Below are 19,954 nucleotides of genomic sequence, written 5' to 3'. Positions count from 1 at the left end.
TACATTGAATGAAACTAACAATGTCATGTAATGGCAATAATAAACAATTTTTGAGACCATTTGATATTAGATAGATAAGACTTTATTGATCCGAAGGGAAATTGAGGTGTGACAGCAGCCCAGCCCAAGACAAGCAAAAACAGACATCAGAATAGACTAAAATATGCAAAATATGCTAATAGTCACTGTAAAACAATAAAATCTGTGCAAAATGCGCATAGGTATATACAGATTGAAAGTACCACAGTATAAACAGTATATAAATGCAGTGCCCAAAAAGTAAAATAGTGCAACATCCTGTCCTTAGATGAGTCCTAGCCTAGGGCAGTGTTATACACCCTGACAGCCACCAGGAGGAAGGATCTGTGTAAGTTCCCTTGAACACCATAGCTGAAGCAGTCTGTTACTAAAAGTGCTCCGCTGCCTACTAACAGCCCCATGTAGCAGATGAGAGGCATTGTTCATGATGGCTGTGAACTTGGTCAGCAAACTTCCCTCCGCTTCTTATGATTCTAATGTCTAACTTGAAAATTAGTATTTCACATGAAATGCATGTTACTTCCAGTACAATCCATGTGGAAATGTTTTAGATGAGTTGTACTCTGGAATTTGTTATACTTGTTGCTACAAGAAGGAGGCAGTGTGTTATTAAATGTAAAAAATGGAATGATAAACCTGTGAGACCAGTTTAAAATAGCAGATAAGTTGTCACCTGTCGTAAGGAGAAAATTCCTAGCAAACAGAACATGGGGTTTCACCGTTTCCTGGCACAGTAAGATGGTGGCCCAATGTAGAGACACAAACTTAAACGATGAACACATTTTTACTTACAACCTTCAAACTAACTGTAACAACTATCTAAATATAATTTACAAGGACAGCGAGTCCATAAACCAAGGCTTGTTGCAGTGCAAAGCTACTCTCACATTTCTCACTTCTCCCCTCAATTACGTACCAACCTCGTTGCTGACTGAAAGAAACATGACACCTTTAAATACCGTTCACTGAACAGTCTACTTTCTTAAACTGATACACAATAATGAGAACCATTTTTCATACCAGATAATGCATCTCACAGATACGAGTTATGTTTTACTGCTACTAAAAGGCAATAAATCTACAGTACCTTCAAATATAGAAAACACAGCCCTTTGCCCTCGATTTATTTCAAGACTCTTCTGTGATCAGAGTTACCTTCTCTCTTGCAGTCTCCCAAGAGTAGGCCAAACTGCGGGTACTTTGGGTCAGTAGTAAGATGACACTCCCTCACAGTGCCTTGATATTTTTCACTCAGGAGGGTTGGTGAGAGTTTAAGAGAGCAAACAGTCTCATTCTACTTCTTATATAATAAAATCAATCTGCTACTAAGCCAGACAAAGCCCAGATCTGCCATAGCAAGAGACCTAGTACTGGTGGATAATTGAAGAAGATACCATAAGCCATCTCCAAATTGACCTCGGATGTTCCTGCTGCATACTGTAGCTCCACAAGCCAACTGTGTGTATTCCAACCTCTAATTCTAGATAAATATTACTTGTTATATGACTATAGAGTGGGTAGTTCACAATCCATATTGATATAGCCATTATCAACATTCAATGATATAAGAGTACTCAGGAAGACTCTAAGATCATTGTAGTAGCCAATGTAGTGACTTACCAATTAGTGATCCTCCACAAAAGGGCAACCCATTTCTTGATAGCATAGCAATCCATGGAGAAACACCTCTGGTTGCATAGTTTCCATTTGAGATTCTTTGCAGTTTGGTCCTCCTGAATTGGGGTGTCCCACACACTGCAATGAGAGGAATCAACTTCAGGTATCTGCAGGCAAAACAAATAACAATATTCAATTGCTCGGCGCTGGTGTGCATTGAGCGTGCTCAGCTAATAAATGTTATTGCCATCACAGCATGCCATGCACAGAGGGACAACATGACACAATATGCATTTCTCTAGCACTGATGCCAATACAAACATCACAGACTTTAACCGTTTCTTCTTCTAAGCACTCATTTTGATAATGAGCCTTTTGGTCCTTTAATGGATGAATCTTTTTCCAGGTTTACTTATATTGAAACAGCTTATACTCATAGGCACAAATGTCTTATGTTTATGATAATATCAGGCAGAATAGAAAATTATATACTCAGAGAAACTGACACGGTTACTATATTACATTTCATTTTTGTATAATTTGTAGAGCTCAGAATTGCATCTTGTTAAGGCAAAGTACTGTACTAAAAGGCAGCTTTGTTGGGCCATGCAAGTATAGGAATAACACAGGAAAATTAAAGGATGAAATTCCAAAGAAAGGCTTGGAAATCAGAGATGTGCAGTGGCTTCAAACAAACATGCAGGACACTGAAAGTCAAAATTTGATTCAGTGTGGGAGACCTCTTGGCCTAATTAACACTGAGTGAGGTTTAACAATAAGGAAGAGCCAGGATTTCTTTACTTTGGTAACAGGCTATTTGGTATGCAGGGAACACAGTACAGCTCGGCAATCCTCAGTAATGTAGCTCAGCAATCCTAAGTAAACAGGACAGAGCTTATTTTGTTAAAGTTAGAGGAGACATTTTGAAAAAGACGGGCAATCCACCAGAAAGGAAACTGTCTGTAATGTTGATTAATAAATGATAACAAAAAAAGGGCACACCCACATGACTGCAATTCAAATAAGGTTTTTAATTATCAAGTGCTAAACACATCTTATGGCACATAGTTCCAAACCCTTTTACATGCAACTTTCAGATTCAAAATACAAGATAGAAAACAAAGTGCCCTGGTTAGAAAGGTACAAGTTAATTTCACAACAAATTTGAAAATCTCTTGGATTAAAAAATGTTGAAAGGATTTTTCACCTCAGCCCACAGATATTCAGTAGGGCTTAAGTCTGGTGATCTGGGCAACCAGAGCATGATGGTCGCATTTTCTTCTTGCAAGAAAGCCATTGCTACATGGGCAGCAGGAGGATGTGGGTGCTGTCCTGCTGGAATGGTGTTGCGTCAGGATGATCCTGCAGGAAGGACAGCAAACAAGGTCCCAGGTCTTGATGAGTGTAGCACAGTGCAGCCAGGCTGCCATCAATCACTACAAATGGAGTTCTGTAGTGACGAGACACTCCTGCCAATGCCATCATGCGTGGACCTCCCCATTTACATTCGGGATAATGTGACTACTGAGCTCCCAGATGCTGGCTTGTTATTGGTGTACTGTGTTTGGCTGTAATGTCTTGAAACCGCCGTCCATGAACATCCCAGACAAGTTACAGTGCATGGAATCAGTCCAGTTTCCAACACCATCACACTTGGTCTTCCCCATCAAGTGTTTGTCGTACATGAATATGTCTGTCCTACCTTCACCTTCATTCATCACCATCACACCAAAGGTTTATTGCAGAGAGGTGCGACCCTCACTGACAGCACCACAAGCCAGCAAGAGCCTGGGAGGCCACAGTCACAGTGGCTCACAGAGCCCTGGCCCACTAATCCCATTTTACCCTCCGTAGCACTCTTTTGTCATAGCTGGATAGTCACTTTCTTGAGGCTTGAACATGCAATCATAGAGCTTTCAGATGAGCATCTTTTCCAGTTGTGCTACTCAGGAGACCCACACAAGAGTCATTTTGAAGACATTGAGTTTTAGTCAACCATTCTCTCTAGAATTCTGAGCAGCGATTGCAGCGGTCTGTGTCAAGTGCGTCCATGACCAAAAAGGCATTGAATTCTTGTATTTTTCAGAAGTCTCTGTGCATAATCTTGAGCCGCTATAATATGACCTGTTATAGGGCTGAAGTGTTTCTCCATCAGATATTACAGGTGTACATGTACAACCGTTTCTCGTGTTGAGACACTGGCATTGTGGTGTAGATCCAGGACCATTAAACCAATCCAGCTCAGTGAAGTTTTAAATTGCATAGTGGTGCGGATCATACAGAGTTGATGGTATTGCCAAGAATGTACTGGTCCATGACTGTAATGTAGTAAACATTTCTTGGTGAAAGATTTTCATGTCTGTTGGCACGTCTTCTGCAGCTGCTTCTTGCATATTATTCTCTACTGTCCACTGTCTTCAGATCTAGAAAACTTGTGCATATCGATGGAAATCCAATTTGAAATGCAAAGTTAGTAATTTTATATATTAAGATTATATTAGATACCAAAATAATGCCTAAACTGATTAAACCTAGTATCTGGAATGCAGTACAAAGACAGTTATGGAACTGAATATTATGAAATATAAAAATGTTATAATATTTAATATAAAAATTAAATGTTTAAACGTGGTTTCTTCTCTTTGAGTGAGCTTTAAGAATGAAGATCTTAATGATGGCTTTGTTTAACTTCAGCAGGTATAGCAAGCTTTTACATAACTCATACTGTAATTTAATAATAGTCATAGTTATTTCATTTAGAAATTTAGTTGAAGACTAGAGATCAGAGAATTTGTTTTGATAGTGCAATACAATATAATTATGCATAGTCCCAATAATCGTTTGTACCCAATAAATTCAAAATGAGTAAAATGATGCACTCAACTTGGCCAAAGCAGAATGGGCATTTCGGTGTCCAAATAAGAAAACGTTTCTTTGGCAGCAATAATAATAATAAACAGAGAGAAACATCATCAAAGATTGCCATCTGATCTGCGGCCTACGTGGCAAAACCACAACAAAAACGGGAAGAACTACAAATATGATGAGAAAATCATGATGTGACTCACACAAAGGAGTTCAATATTGGGCCAGATTCTAAGACATTAAACATACTTTCTTCATATAAAATAAACCCATATAAAATAGCATAAAAAACAGCTATTTGGGTACTTCAGACAATGGCTTTTCATGTCACTACGGAAAACAAATGGGTAATACAGTATTTGTTAAGTCCAAACACCATCATAATTATCTGTATCTTCCCTCCAACACAGATAAAAAGTCTTCTTTTTAACTTTGTTTCACATGGAAAGTCATATGAGAAGTAACTAGCATTAATAATCATGATCTGGAACCATTTTCATACAGCAAGGCAACACTTTGAGTGCCATATCATATCTCAACGTATTCTATATTTTTACAGCAGAAATCTAGCCAGACTTTGAATCCATGACCGTCACTTCTGGAGCCCAAACTACTACTCAATTCTGCTGCTTTCTTAAACTGTTCAACAGGCAAGAGTCAAACAAATATCCAGGACTGTATGAAACCAACCAGTTAGCAACCTTAATTGCTCTACTTATGAACTTTGGCAACAGTGCAGTATATAAAGTAACAGCCTATTTGACAGACTCTTGCCAATCCATAACACTGATCATTACTACATTTCCCCTGATCAGACAATGGGAATGGCTGATCTGTGTTACTGATCTATTAAAAAGGGCACCACTACATTATACAGAAGACAATATTTGGAACACATGGCTAACTCCAAAAATAACATGACCAACAGAATTTAGAACATATTATAGCAAATGTATTATTTTTCAAGAAAACTGGTCTATGATGCCATACACCACTATGCATTGTAATTAAGTAGAAAAGTTAACTGCAACAATAACCTAACAGTTTAAGCCTTAAATTCTTTACACTTAAAAGCAAATTTAAAAAATACTTGCTATGTATTATACATAAATACTTATGTAAAAAATATTGAAAAGCTTCTAGATCTTAAGCCGTTTAATTAAAACTAAAAAAGATATACTGTAGATAGCACATCCACATAGACAAAATACAATTGAGATAAATTGTTAATTTTATTAAGTTATGAAATAGTTAACTTGCAACTACAACTCACAACTACTTCTGTCAGGGAAGTGCACTATAATTCCATTTATAGTAGAAAACATCAAATACAAAAAGATAAATACAAGCCTTAAGCTTTCTACTATTTTCTATTCTATGAAAAAATATAATAATTATAATTAATAATTGCTTACACTTATGTAACTGGAGATATTACAGAAGTATAACATTAAGTAATTTCTAAACACTTTTTTCCCACAAAAAATTGAAAAAGCAAAGTTAAACACATATACAGTGTGTTAACACAATTCTGATCCTGATATAAAATACCAAATTTGAAGATGTGCATTTCTAAGCACACAAAACCAAGACAACTGCCAATCAAAACACACACAAAAATCCTGAGCAGAATTTCTGTTTCCTCCTGATATCCGTCTATTACAGAATCTGTGCTTTATCATTTATGGAACATTGTGACAAGAAAAAAAAATACCAGATGGTGAAACAAGACAGAAAAACAAGTAACATTTAGAAAAAACAGACTTAGATTCTGTTTTAGCCTAGCTAAGGCTATGGTAGAAGCTACTACAGTACTTCAGCAGCCTGCCTTAAGTTCCCACATCTACATCATCAATTTAGCTTATAAATAACAATTTGCTTTTTAAAAGAAATACACAAAAAAGTTGGAAGATAACTTTACTACAATGTCTTACTGCCAAAGTAGAACGCATACCGACTGAGATCTCGACATCCTTTAAGGCAGCAGAAAAGAGCTCTGCAATGAAATTGGAGTGTTTTTCTGTTTATCTGGAGCAATTTTGGGAGAAAATCAAGCACGTGGTATGGTATGAGACCGAATTCCTCCAATAAAGTTTTGCCCAGAGCACCGACGCGTAAAGTATGATAATGCTTAAAGAGAAAAAATGTTGGACTGTCTGTCTTCCTACCATCTCATTCTGGTATCAAGCTGATTTTCGAGCCACTCTCCGTAATTAGACACCTTGGTATAAACTCCATAGACGCGCCGGCTGCCACATTCCTCAGGGCCTCCCCAGGAGACTAACCCTTGGACAACCCATCTCTTGGTCTCGGTGTCCTCCATCACGAAGGCTCCTCCGCTATCTCCCAGGCATGTATCCTTCCCACCCTCGTAGTAGCCTGCGCAGAACATGTTCTTGGTGATGTTATATTTCCCAGACCTGGATGCGTAGCTCGATTTGCACTCCGTTTCCGGGACCACTGGAAGTTTGACATACTGCAGAACGTTGGACACCATCCCCACGTCAGAGCTCACTGTGTTGTCCATGGACACATTGGGCTTGGAGATGCCCCATCCTGCCACTAGGCCCAGGGTGTTGAAGTGGGGGCTCGAGGAATCCTGATTCGCAGGTGGGAGACAGATTGGCATCACTAAAGGATTCATGGTCACCTTCTCTTTGAGTTTGACCAGGGCGATGTCGTTGTTGTAGTTCTGGGGGTCGAAGTCCTCATGGAGGACGATTTTCTCCACACTGCGGTTCACGGCGTCCATCTTGTTGCGGATGTCATGGAGGCCGAGATAGACGACCACGTGGCCCTCGGACACAGGGGTCACGGTGCTGTCCCGACGCTGGGATCGCAGGACGTGCGCGGCCGTCAGGACCCAGTACTCCGAGAGGAGAGCGCCGCTGCCAAACCACTTGTCCTCGGGCACCCGTGACATGTCTTCCACCATGATGAGGGCTTGCCAGGGGAAGAAGCCAGGATCCGCACTTCGCCCGCCAACAATCCTCTTCATCAAGCTGGGTAACGGCTGCAATGGCTCTCCGCACACTGAAAAAAATCCGTTGAAAAAATTTCAGGTAAAAAGAGAGCCTTAAAAAACAGGCAAATGTTTGTCTTCTGACATTATATTGGTAGATTATGCCATGTAAGGATTTCTACATTGTATGGAGGTAAATGATTCCCCTGGCAATTAAAGGTTCTGGTTTGTTTTGGCATCAAACCGCTTGAAATGGTCTTCTATTGTATGTATATTTCAAATTGAAATGATTTATGATGTGAGTTTCACAGAAAAGCAGTGCACTTTTTAGACAAATCACCAACATATTCCCAGATTTTAAAGGATTTTAAAGGATTTAAGATCACACAATCTTCCCCTATTACCCGTTACATTGTGGCTTAATCTACCAGCAATGATGAGATGAGTGCTTAGGAATATCCCTCATTTCATCATTGCAATAAAAAATAGAAATACCTTCTAAGAAGTTCAAAAATGTTCCTCTTTCTTCTTTTAACATTTAGTCTATTACCCCTTTTGTGCAATCTTGAGAGGTATTTTAGCCTTTATGTTTCATGCCTTCACTGTCTTCCAATTGCTGTTGAAAGGAACTTAAGAGCTTGTTAAGAAAGGGGGCACAGTAGAATCATTAAATAGGAAAGTTTAACACTGTCTTATGCTCTTTACGACACTGGAATAACTTTATGCTTTATGCTGCTGTGACTTTAAATGGGACAAAAGAAATTAATTGCATCAGTACTGTATATAAGTGCTGCTGAATGAATGTAGCTTTACTGTTTAGAATCAAGGTTTCAGCTGCAGCAATTTTACAACAAAATAAATGAAATGATCAAGTGAAGATAAAGATGTACCATAAATACATGTGAGACTATAATCAGGAATGTACTGGAACCAGGACACAGCCCTGAGGAAGCAGAGAGGAATATGAGGGAATTCTGCACCTCATAGCTGTGAGTCTCCATTTCAGTAGCAATTTTGATTTTTTCAAAAATCACACTTGCATTTGAGAATTAACTATTTACATTTCTTTTGACATACCACACAAAAATAAAAATTCCATTAAATAAGCAGTTTAGCAAATAATAGCAGGTATGTTGCTTGTTTCTGAAATGCTAAGTGACGTTAGTTAAACCACAATCTTACCTGGCATGCAGGAAGGCAGTTTAGTGTCTACTTCCTTATTTATCCATGCTCCTTTCTCCCCACATGTATATGTACCTGAAAGAAAAAAAAGTGTATTAGATGTATAAAACATATTCAATGGAAGGAATATCTGATCCTGAATTGACTGATTATACTGTCCTTTGCTACAGTATGTGTACAATAGTAAATGTACTGGGATCTTTCATGATCATCAGAGATTTGCCATTTTTTTACTCACTTTCCATTGGTTTCCACCTCTAACAAACACGCTCCTGCGCATAACAGGGATCTTGGCCACTCAGGCTGAGGAAGGTCTTCTTTAGCTCAGCCAGCAAAACCCCTGTTGAGCTACGCCACAGACCTGGGTTTGCGCCCATGCGGTGGAGGAACAAACTGGGGCGGGGGGCGGCGAGGGCACAAGCCTGAGAACCTGAATCCGTTACGTTGGTGTCAGAGTGGGATGGGATTGCCCTTCGCCGAGGACGGTGAATTTAACTGGGGAGAGTGTAACGAAGGAAGGTCAGCTTTAGCTTAGCCAGCCAGACCCCTGTTGACCGTTTTCTAGCTGCTTAATGCGGGAAGCAAAAGCCAATCCCAGCTAGCAATGGGCACAAGGTGGGACACACCCTGGAGGCCAGTCCATTGTAGGTCAGACTGATGCAAACACAGACACACACACACTCACTACAGAGCCACTTTTCCCCAAAAGCCAATTAACCTACCAGTGTGTTTTTGGACTCTGGGAGGAAACCGGAGCACCCGGAGGAAACCCACACAGAAACCACTACAGGTCTGAAAGTGATCCTGGGGCCCCAGCACTGCGAGCCAGCAACGCTAACCACTGTGCCACAGTCCATATCCTACATTATGTGTCTTCTTCAGTTTACAGCGCTTTAACTGCCAAACTATACCATAAGAACACCATAGTAAAGTTTGGATTTAACCAATATTCTATAATTGGAGAAAAGCTGAGATAGTATTTGTCTGTACTTGACTCACCATTTTCTCTTTTCTCTTTTAATTGTGACCTTAGAAATACTAACACAAATACTTTTCAGTGTATTAATACAAGTCATCAATCCATTTTCAACCCAGAGCCTATCCTGGCAAGCAACTGAAGGATACACCTTCGACGGACCACTGGTCCATCACAGAGCACACAGACACAAACACAAACACACACTCACATCAGGGCTAATTTTCCCAGAAGCGAATTAACCTCCCCGCATGTCTTTGGACCGAGGGTGGAAACTAGAGCACCCTGAGGAAATACATGAGAACACAGGGAGAACATCTAAAGTCTGCACAGATACAGTAGCACCCCAGGACCAGATTTGAACCCAGGGCCCCAGCACTGTAAAGCAGCAATGTTAACTACTGTGCCACCGTGTCACCCAAACACAAATCATACTTTATACAATTCAGGAAATTTTACTTTTTACTCTTATTCACAGAAAGAATCTTACCATTGATTTTGGGGTACATCTGATAGCGTGGCTCTTTACAGGAATACTGAATGGTGGAACCATAGGTGGTAAGGTTTTTGCTGCTGTCATAGATCACATATCCATATTCAATTTCTACTGGAGCCTTGCAATCCACAACTGAAATGTGATAAGAAACAATATCAGAGAAAGAGTCCTTTTCAAAATATATGTCCTCTCCCACATTCCCATACGTGGGCACAAATCTTATGTACATCATTAAAGGTTAAGTGACTGGCTGAAGAATGAAACTCAGAAATCAAATAAGCTACAAATGAACAGTCAGAATGAAAAGGTTATGCAGGGTTAACATTACTATTGTTAAAAACCAGATTTAATTAAATGCAAAAATATGTTGAGATTGCTTGAAAAAAACATTAAAGAATGGCACCAAGAGGAATCTAATCATACAACAACCACAGCCAGACTCCTGAATTTTGCATTTTGCAAAGATTTTCGTAGAGCAGCTATTTATGATCTCAGAACACGCTGCTCAGAACACGGGTGATTTGATTTAGGATCAATAAATTTTTCTGATTGCTTCCAAAATGCTCTTTGTACCTTGGAGTCACCTTGGACACTGTAGGATTAATGCAAGTGTTGTTCTGGGGTGTGTAATCCGTGCTGGTCTATCTCTTCAATAATAATGTCTTGCTCCCTATAAATCCAAAATTGGCTTTCAGAGCCTGAACAACAACCTCTAGAATCAGAATTGGCTTTCCCCTGGTGAATCAGGTATCACTGAACATATTTAGTACATCATTGCAAAACAAGGCTTTATGCTCTTCAAAGGCTAGCCAAAACCAAGACTGAATGCAAGCCAACCGTTCCCTAAATACTGACTTGTCTTCTGTAAGGGGTGGGCATTATTTACACAGTACAGAAAATGGGACTCTATTGTCTTATCCAGGCAAGGGTTACGTTGCTTTTTTTTTGCTGAATAGATACAGTTTATAAATCATACAGTCAAACCCACTAAATATCATTTTAAAGGAACTGTGCAAGTATTGGCAACATTTAAAAAAATTGACTTTATTGCAGTAACATTGTGGAATTCAATTTTCCTGTATGTGACAGATATGAACGAACGGAAGACAACAACTGATGTGACATCAGGAGTTTAATTGATGTTTTTATTCTGTCTGAGACATTTCAGTTTGATATTTGATTACAAAAAGCTGAGGTTTACATTAACGGGAGTGATCTAAAGAGGGATATTAGGTATCTCTCTATCAACATCCTGAAAAATTATTTTTGAATAATTTAAGCCTCGAACACATCAAACACAGCCTTCTCTTCTTTTTTCGTTCACAATATACTGTACATATTCAGTCTTAAGTTGTGTTTTTTTTAACAGGAAGCTGTTATGGATTATGGGAACGTGATGATGAATTATCTTTAATTTTTAGGTACACAATGAGCAGAATTAGAAGTCTATTTTTTATGTCTCTGCATTCCATGTTGTAAAATAATGATATTTGATTAATATCCACATTCCCACAATATACTTCTCTATATTAAATATATGAATTAATAATATATATATGATATATGATATATGATATATATGATATATGATAATATCCTTGGACAGTGACTGAATATTTCTAATGCCATATGTTGTTTATGAAAATAGAAGTTAAGTGAAAGAAGATAAATCAACAACAGACAATGCCAGCGGGGTGAAGTGACAGTGAGTGACTCAATCAGAACAGGGTTATGCATACCTGTCCCTCCCAGTGTACACACCACGCTGGGTAAGACAGAAGATTTACACTTCACCTTCCTCTCCGTGGCATGCATGCTACTGACGAATCACTAAAAACTGTGATCATCTGTCAGCTTATTAACAGCATCGCTGATTTGATGAAATCATTAATGTGGACCTCTAGAGGGCATTTCAAAATTCTGTCATTTCAGGAGTTAGATTTGACACACCCCTTTAATGATCAAATAGTAATCTTAAGATTTAGAAGGGAAAAATAAAATCCAAGATTACAGTATAGAAGAAAAGCACGAGGTGGAGAAAAGCAAATACTAATTCCAGCTCACATCCTGCAGAAAACACAGACCAAACCTGAGAAAGGTCTGCAGGTGAGAGGGGGCAATTTAGCCTGTTGTACTCATTTAATACTCATTTCACTCGGTTTAGTAGTTTTGTGAATCTATAATTTTGTCCAGCTGATTTTTAAAGCAGCCCAGAGTTTGGTCCTCAAAATCCTGGCTGAGAAGGCAGTTCCAGACACCCAGTAGTTTTTGAGTGAAGACTAATACTGCAATTACAAACATATGCATGTCTGACAAAGTGCAATACAACACACAGTTATACTGCATGGGGATCTAGTTATTTTATTTGTTTTCAAGTCTGAATCTGAATTCATTGAATTCACAATAGATTTTCATATTACTTAGGGCAGGTCATTACTTAACATGGGGTGTGACATGCCCTTTCTGGGGGTGTGAGACATGCCAGGTTTTTTTAGAAGGTATACTGTATCATTGAAAATATAAATTTACCACAGGCACATACTGTAAGTACAGCTTCTTTGTTTCACCTAATTTTAAGGTAAACGTAAAAAGAGTGTATTTTTTCATGTATTTTTAAATTTACTGTGAAATTCAAATAAATGATATAATGATATACTGTATCTCAGATTTAAAGAACTGGCCTACTTCAACTAGTGTTGAAAAGAACATGTTTTGAGAACCAAAGGGGTGCAGGCTGTAATAAAGGTTAAGACCCACTGACTGAGGGGGAACACTATAGGCCAGAGCTCAGAATAAATAAACTAAGCTAGAAACAAACAACTACATTCTGTCATCTAAAAAAATAATTTAGAATCCATCAAATGAAAGCAGTCAAGAAGACTTCATAAGATTTAATTGGATTCCTCTTTTATGTAGTCAAGATTAAGAGCTCCCATACTTGCTTAGCTGATTAGTTCTCAAAGCAAACCTATAAATTCTATTACTTCCTTCTCATTCCTTTCCCCTGTCTAGACCAGTAATTGCTTTGTTAAGATGCATTGAGTAGTGATCTTCGACTCTTCTTTAATTCCTTTTCTGGAAGGCAGCAAAGAGAGGGGGAGAGGGGAGAAAGACAACATAAACTGAAAGATTATAATCTGCAACTGCAAAAAAGTGGAGATTAATCATACAGTAAATCCAGAGGGAATGTGCATCAGAGTCAATTGCATTAATTTTATAAATACATCTACTGTAAGTGATACAGTACATAAAATATGTTAAATACAGTACATTAATACTGAGGATTGAAAGTTTTTTTTTTATTTGAATAATGCAGAATTTGCTTTGGTATTTCTTTGCTGTTTTTTCAGTGTGCGTCTGGATGAATTCGATATTTACTTCAATTGTTGTATACTGTCAGAAGCACTATTACTTAAAAATGTGACACTTTGTTTTCTGCCTTGAAAACATGTAACATTCCAAAAAAGGGGAAAAAAACATATATCTCTGAGAAAACAACCATTAACATCTTACTTTTGCAAGAGGGAACACTGCTGCTCCAGGAACCATCTTTTAGACACTCCATTTGATAGTGCTCAATTTCTATATCATCCTGAAAAAAAAGATGTAGTACTTCAAAACCACACTTAAACAGGTTTTTGAGTTGCTCTTGTACATAGTTAAGAGAGAATGCTATAATTTGTTCTGCAGAATGTCTTAGCTACTTTTACTGAATGTCTTACCTTTAGCACATTATATCCAGTATCACATGTAACCAGGATCTGATCTTTAAAGGAATACTGGACAAGAACTGGTTCAATCTTCCCATTAGCTGGGGGCTGTGGGTTAGGACACGAATTCCCTTTTGAAAGAAACAGAAGACGCATGTAAATAATCAATTTTCTTGTAACATGCAGTTTGCACGTTCCTTGTTTAAGAGAAAATAATTGGTAATCAGGTTTTTTGTTGAAGTGACTTGCAGGACTGTGACACTAAAGTATTGAGGACAACAACCTTATATTCAGCCTATCAGAAATGGCATGTGCTAATGAAGGTTTTCCTTTATTTAAATGCATAAATGCTGTTAAGGGATTATCTTTCGTGAAATATTTTCTATTTATATTTATGCTTATCACCTAATATTTATAGCATGCATTTGGGTTTATTATTTCCTTTTATGAACTACAGTACATCTAAACCAACACCGCACTCCTTTCTGGATTGTGCAGGCATCCTCAGGGTGCTGTGTACATGGGTGCATGCACAGCAGCTGCTTTCTGGACAGGCATCAAACTCTTACCAACAGCAGCGTAAGACAGCCTCCAGCCAATATTCTCTCCTGAGTTGTCACTGTGGAAGAGAATCTGAACGCTGTTGCTTCCTGTCTCAATCCGTCCAGGAGAGCGATCACCACACAGTGGCCCAAACTCTCGTTTTCCAGCCTTGATCTGCAAAACATGCAATTCCATCTTTTACTTTAAAAAAAACAACTAAAGACTGACTTTTTCCCCTCCGGGACCTAGACATGCCTTTTTTTATTGTGCTAATAGCAGCCTTCCATTCTCAAAATGCAACACACATGCCAATACCATTTGAAAGGTATGCACGTGTATATCTAGCTAAGCCAGTAAATTGAGTACACAGCTGCTACCTGTAATTCACTCTACAGTGCTGAATGTAAGCCCCTTCTTCATCTAAAGTTCCAGGTTCACTGAATGTTAGACATCCAATTCTAAAGCCTCACAAAAGCTCCAGAAGCAAGGATACCTTTTCATCTCAGTGTCATATAGCAGAGTTAGTGCTGATTGGGGGAGAAGATTGTGATATCAGTGCAATCTTGCAGGTGCCCTGCAAGTCACAGGAGTTGCTGTGTTGATGAAAACTGCTAAGACCCTGGTAATCCACTATCTGACTGTCAGCCTTAATTGACAATTGTCTGACGTTGCCTTAGGACAACATCCACTTAGTGACGTGAACCAGGCTTGAAATGTTGACAGCCAGTCCTATGAGCCCAACATGCTCTCAGCAAGAGCTATTGCTGGTCGAGACATTCAGAAACCCTCAGAAAATGGCATTTTTAATGTTGCCCATTATACTGAGTGGGACACAATTTTGCACTCAGAAAGAAAACACTCAAGTGTTCACTAATTCAATATGGATTATTGAGCTTTTTCCAAATTTCCTCATTGATTGATGGCACAAATCACAATTTTGTGATTGTCTTTTGTGAGATTTAACACAGAATCACTAAACACTAAAACAAGGGATTATGAATGTTCCCGACTGCTCCAACGGTGAATACGTTTGCTAGCTATTTTATTTGACTTTAATCAGAGTGAAAAAGTAATTATTTGTTTTAATCTCTAGTGTAAAAGGAAAAAATGGCTATTTATAATAAGGAGAGTACTTTGGTGTTTCTATTGATGTGACACATGAGAGACTTTATTTTTGTTTCCTTTGAACTGATCCAAGTTCCACAGTTTTTAGAATACCATGTTTTCTAAATGAAATCTCTTGTATAACGTTAATTACACTAGTTTAGGTTTTTTTCCCCCAAACAGTTCCTAGGGTTCTTCTCACACCACATCAAACACTTTTAAATACAGGCATAGAAGGGGCAATTCTAAAAACAATCCAAGCAGCAGAGTCATGAAATTGTGAACATGTCACCTGTATTTTCCTTTTGATCTTTTGATCTTCCTTAGAGAAAGTTCTCTTTTAACATTTCTGAATATACACTGACTCTATGGGCATTCATTTTCATACATGAATTAAGGCATTGCTGAACAGAAACATACAGTATAAGCACAAGTACAAACACATATTACTTCTTAAGAAGTCAGTCTTTCTTTTTTCAGTTTAGAATTGTTCCTTTCAGTCTCAGCTGACTAAATGTACAACTTCAGCTCAATTTTCACAGCTGAAATGCCTGAATTTTTCACAGTCAATCCACACGTAAGTCATCCCAGAAAAGCAGAATTTGCATTCTCAATTGATTTATAATTAGGCTATTGCATATGGAGGTTTCAGTACTCTAAACTGCTCCCTTACAAACAAATGGTTACTATACAGTACAGTACACATCACAAATTAAATCAATAGCTTTAGTCAAGTGATTCACAATGCTAGTGCAGTGCCCTTAATCACCAATGCCATCTCGCGCCAGTAGACTGATCAGTCTTTTTTCTGCACTCAGTCCTTCATTAAAAAAAATCCCTGGTTAAGGTGCATTACTTCCAACAACTTCAGCAAACAGAACTAAGTGAAGACATTATTTTTTAAACCAAGGTCTCAGTAAAGAAAACAAAGCCTAAACAAGCAAGTAGATCAATTACTGGAGGCAATGAGCATTTGGGATTAAGGGCTCACTTGATTAAAACACCAGCAGACACAAGAGTAGTCCAGGACCAGGACTGAGAGCCATTTCCTTAGCCAAAATCCTTTTAGGGAATTTTTCCTCCATAGAATAGGCATACAGGTTTAAACTTATTCTTTCTTAAATACATGTACTGTCCAAAAGGCTTGTGAAAGTGGTGGTTCAAGATCTCAGTACCATACAACCACATTTCTGATCTGTATTATAACATAAGCATTTCTTTTCTGTCTTACCTTTAAGTAGTCATATGGACACGTGACCTCGGGATGGTCTTCAATATCAAAGTTGTCATCAAATTCCAGGTTTATAAAAAATCCCTCCTCCAGCTCAATCCGGTACAAGCAGTCAGAGCTTTTAGGGTATGGGTTAGGGAAATCAGAGCTGGTAACAATCCCTGTCCTCTCATTGAACACATTGTCACTGCATTCCACTAGAGAAATAAAAACTTTCAGTGAGACAGCATAGCCTTGTCTTGCAAAACAGAGGATAACATAATACACTGTGTATGTTAGTATGGTTACAACACTTATAAAAGTTTGCTGAGGTATAGCGAAGAAGTCATGATACAAAGATTATGTAAACTATGAAATTGCAAATCTGCATTGCTGATTTAGATTTGGGGTATAAAAAAAGAAAAAAGAAAAATGAAACAAAATGACTGCTTTTTGACTCACTGTGCACACAAAAAAAGCAATATGAAAATTTAAGGTCAGCTGGACATGCACTCAGTACTCCAAAATAAATTTTATTTAACAATATTTTAGATTTTGATATCAACAATCATTTGGTCTAGTTTTGTTTCAGTCACATAAACATAAATCAATGGTTTTAGAATCCCACACGCTTTCTGGTTTTCGTTCCAGCTGATCTTAATTACTTAATTGAAGCCTTAATTGGATTATGAAGTTGCAAGATTGGAACATTTGCAAGTTATTGTTGACTTCAAAATGTTGGAATATTGCATGTACTGTATGTTATATGGTATTTTATATGTATTTTATGCTACTCATATGGAATAGTTAATAGTAACAATAATTAAAGGGCACCTTCCAACATTTTTAAAAGATGAAAAAAAACAGCAGGTCTGAGTGTCTCCAGGGTCAGGACAGCCCTGACATAACCAATACTGGTTAAACAGGGAACAAATACCGACAGTAAATGGTCGGTTTTAACAACCAGTCATTGGGAGAAGGGAGAAAACGTGGGTACTCTGTGAAACCCCACACAAACATGAAGGGAGCATGCAAACTCCACAAAGACATGCACTCAAAGCTAGAATTGAACCCAGGACCTTGCAGTTTTGATTTCTTGCCAATGTGCCAGTGCACCCAAGACACAGAAGTCAAAGCCTACTGTGGGAGGGAGTTTGCTTACAATGTAATCAGACCCCACTGATTTAATGAAATGCCCAGAGGTGTCCAGAATGACCAATGCCTCGGATGACAAGGGAAGATGTGAAGATGGGCTGATTAGCACTGGAGTTTCTGGATTGAGGATTGGGGATTGGGGATCCTAGATTAACTAACACTAGCAATTCTGGATGGAGGATTGGAGATTCTGGATAGAGACTTGGCGATTCTGGATTGGCTAGCACTAGAGAGTGTGGATTGAGGATTTCACAATTTGGGGTTGACAAAGACTGGAGAGTCTGGATTGACCAGCACTGGAGAGTCTGGATTGAGAGCTCTAAACTGACTAGTGCTGGAGATTACAGTGTTTTACATTTTGTATTTCTGCAATTCCTGCTCTTGTTAACACGTGATTCTGTTTAGTTCCTTGTTTTATTTTTGTTGTTGGAGTACCACCCAGTATTTGGTCAAGAGAACACATGCAAACCCTTGAGCTGGCAGAAAACCCTGCAGATGCTGCACAATCTGCTAAAGAAAACAAGCTTGTGTGGTTGTGTGCATATTCAAATTTAAGTCATGGTAACAAAAATCTTTATGAGTTCTTCTTTTCATTATCAGTAAAACCAACTAGTTACTAGTTGGGTTCTTTGTTCAGTAATGCAGAACAGACAGTGTCACTGGTGTTTTTTTCCTATATCTTATGAAGCAAACTCCAATGTCTTTTGCTATACTGGAATTAATTAACCTAAATTGCATTAAAAGACGGCAAATAAAAGTTATGAAAGGACGAATGATGAACTAAAAAAAATCAAAACCAGGTGATAGCTGGGATTTGTTATATTTTTACTTGACATTTTGAATAAAATGACATAAAGAGGGACAGAGTGGCAATGAAAGGATAGAGAAGGATGATGAAATAATTAAAAAACCACACTAACAAAGACCAGACCATTTTTTTTATAAAACTTTGTTCATCACCAAATAACCTGGCCTTCAGCACCAGATTCGCATAAAGAATTTAGGGAAATAGTAATTCCAATTATGAACAAAGATCAAACACAACTGTCCTTTATATCCTTGGAAAAAAAGAAAATGTACTTCTGTGCTTTGTCACAGCAAATTCTGTTTTGAGTTTATGATCAGTGAGACCAGATGGTGTCTGGGCAGTGTCAGTCCCAACTAGTTATAACAGCTGTCTCCAGCCCTGGTCCTGGAAAGCCCCAACTCACTTAGTCTGTTTTTACTTACAACACCTGTAAACTATTAATGAATCAAGTAAGAAATATCTTCAGTTAACAGAACCCTAGTTCTTGAGGGCTGAAGACAACCCTACATCAGGGTTGTCGGATTTCCTTTTTGGAGGGTCTTGTGTCTTTTGGATTTTGGTCCAAAATGAGAAGTCAATTAAACAATTAAAATAATGAATTAATTAAACTGACATATAAATGCCTTTTCGTGCTCAGTATTGAAAGATAACCCATGTCAGAAAAGGTACAGTTACCTATAAAACAACTACAAGCTTGATAAGAAGTATTAACAATTAAGGTTAATTAATGAAACCAGCTGTGCAACTGAGAGTTTGGGTGGCACAAATACCAGAAGATATCATTGCCCTCCAGGATTTAAGGATGACATCCATGACTTTGATTTTAGCCATAAATGATTTCTCAATTACTTAATTTAACAAAGACAGCTTAGCTGATTTGGAATTATTGTGACGTAGTGGTAACCTATAAAACCTGCTGGATTGGGTTATGCATGTCTCATCAAAACCTGCTCATTCAGAAGAGCGGAAAAGAAGGAGCAGGCAGCAGTATCCCATCTATAGGGCAGCTGTGATATTAACACAACAGTAAGTTTGTTTTTTTCTTACGAGCATCAATATGTTTATCATGAACCCCCAATTCTGAAATAATTTTGAAAAACACCTCCAGTACCCTTTCAAGAGAGACTGAGACAAATGGGCATGTTCCTGCAATGTACCCACCTCCAGAGACCCTGTTTGAAAGATTGCAAGATCGCCAGAACCTCACAGGAGAGGCAGCACTGACTGGAAGTGTCGTGCTTCTTTTAGGCATTACTGCAAACCTTCAGGAGCCCAGCAAGTCTCCAG

The 19,954-nt window shown here is 38.3% G+C and overlaps 1 protein-coding gene across 2 annotated transcripts in view; it reads right to left on the bottom strand.

Annotated features, from left to right (window-relative positions):
• masp1 (MBL associated serine protease 1) overlaps window positions 1-19,954 on the bottom strand; it is a 42,464-nt gene that overhangs the window by 6,040 nt on the left and 16,470 nt on the right. Inside the window, exons 5-11 of one of the 2 annotated variants that reach the window (XM_088611001.1) lie at window positions 16,726-16,922; window positions 14,417-14,564; window positions 13,860-13,978; window positions 13,651-13,729; window positions 10,132-10,269; window positions 8,666-8,740; window positions 1,660-1,794 (exon numbers count right to left, since the gene is read on the bottom strand). In XM_088611001.1, the coding sequence (XP_088467127.1) occupies window positions 1,660-1,794; window positions 8,666-8,740; window positions 10,132-10,269; window positions 13,651-13,729; window positions 13,860-13,978; window positions 14,417-14,564; window positions 16,726-16,922 (891 nt within the window). Of the gene's footprint in view, window positions 1-1,659; window positions 1,795-6,652; window positions 7,555-8,665; window positions 8,741-10,131; window positions 10,270-13,650; window positions 13,730-13,859; window positions 13,979-14,416; window positions 14,565-16,725; window positions 16,923-19,954 lie in introns of those variants that run through there. The other variant, XM_088610993.1, reaches the window with a different exon arrangement.

Source organism: Lepisosteus platostomus, chromosome 2 (genome assembly GCF_059453375.1).
Source record: "Lepisosteus platostomus isolate fLepPlt1 chromosome 2, fLepPlt1.hap1, whole genome shotgun sequence".
In the NCBI taxonomy this organism is placed as follows: domain Eukaryota; kingdom Metazoa; phylum Chordata; class Actinopteri; order Semionotiformes; family Lepisosteidae; genus Lepisosteus; species Lepisosteus platostomus.
This window is presented reverse-complemented; position numbering and strand designations above follow the sequence as displayed.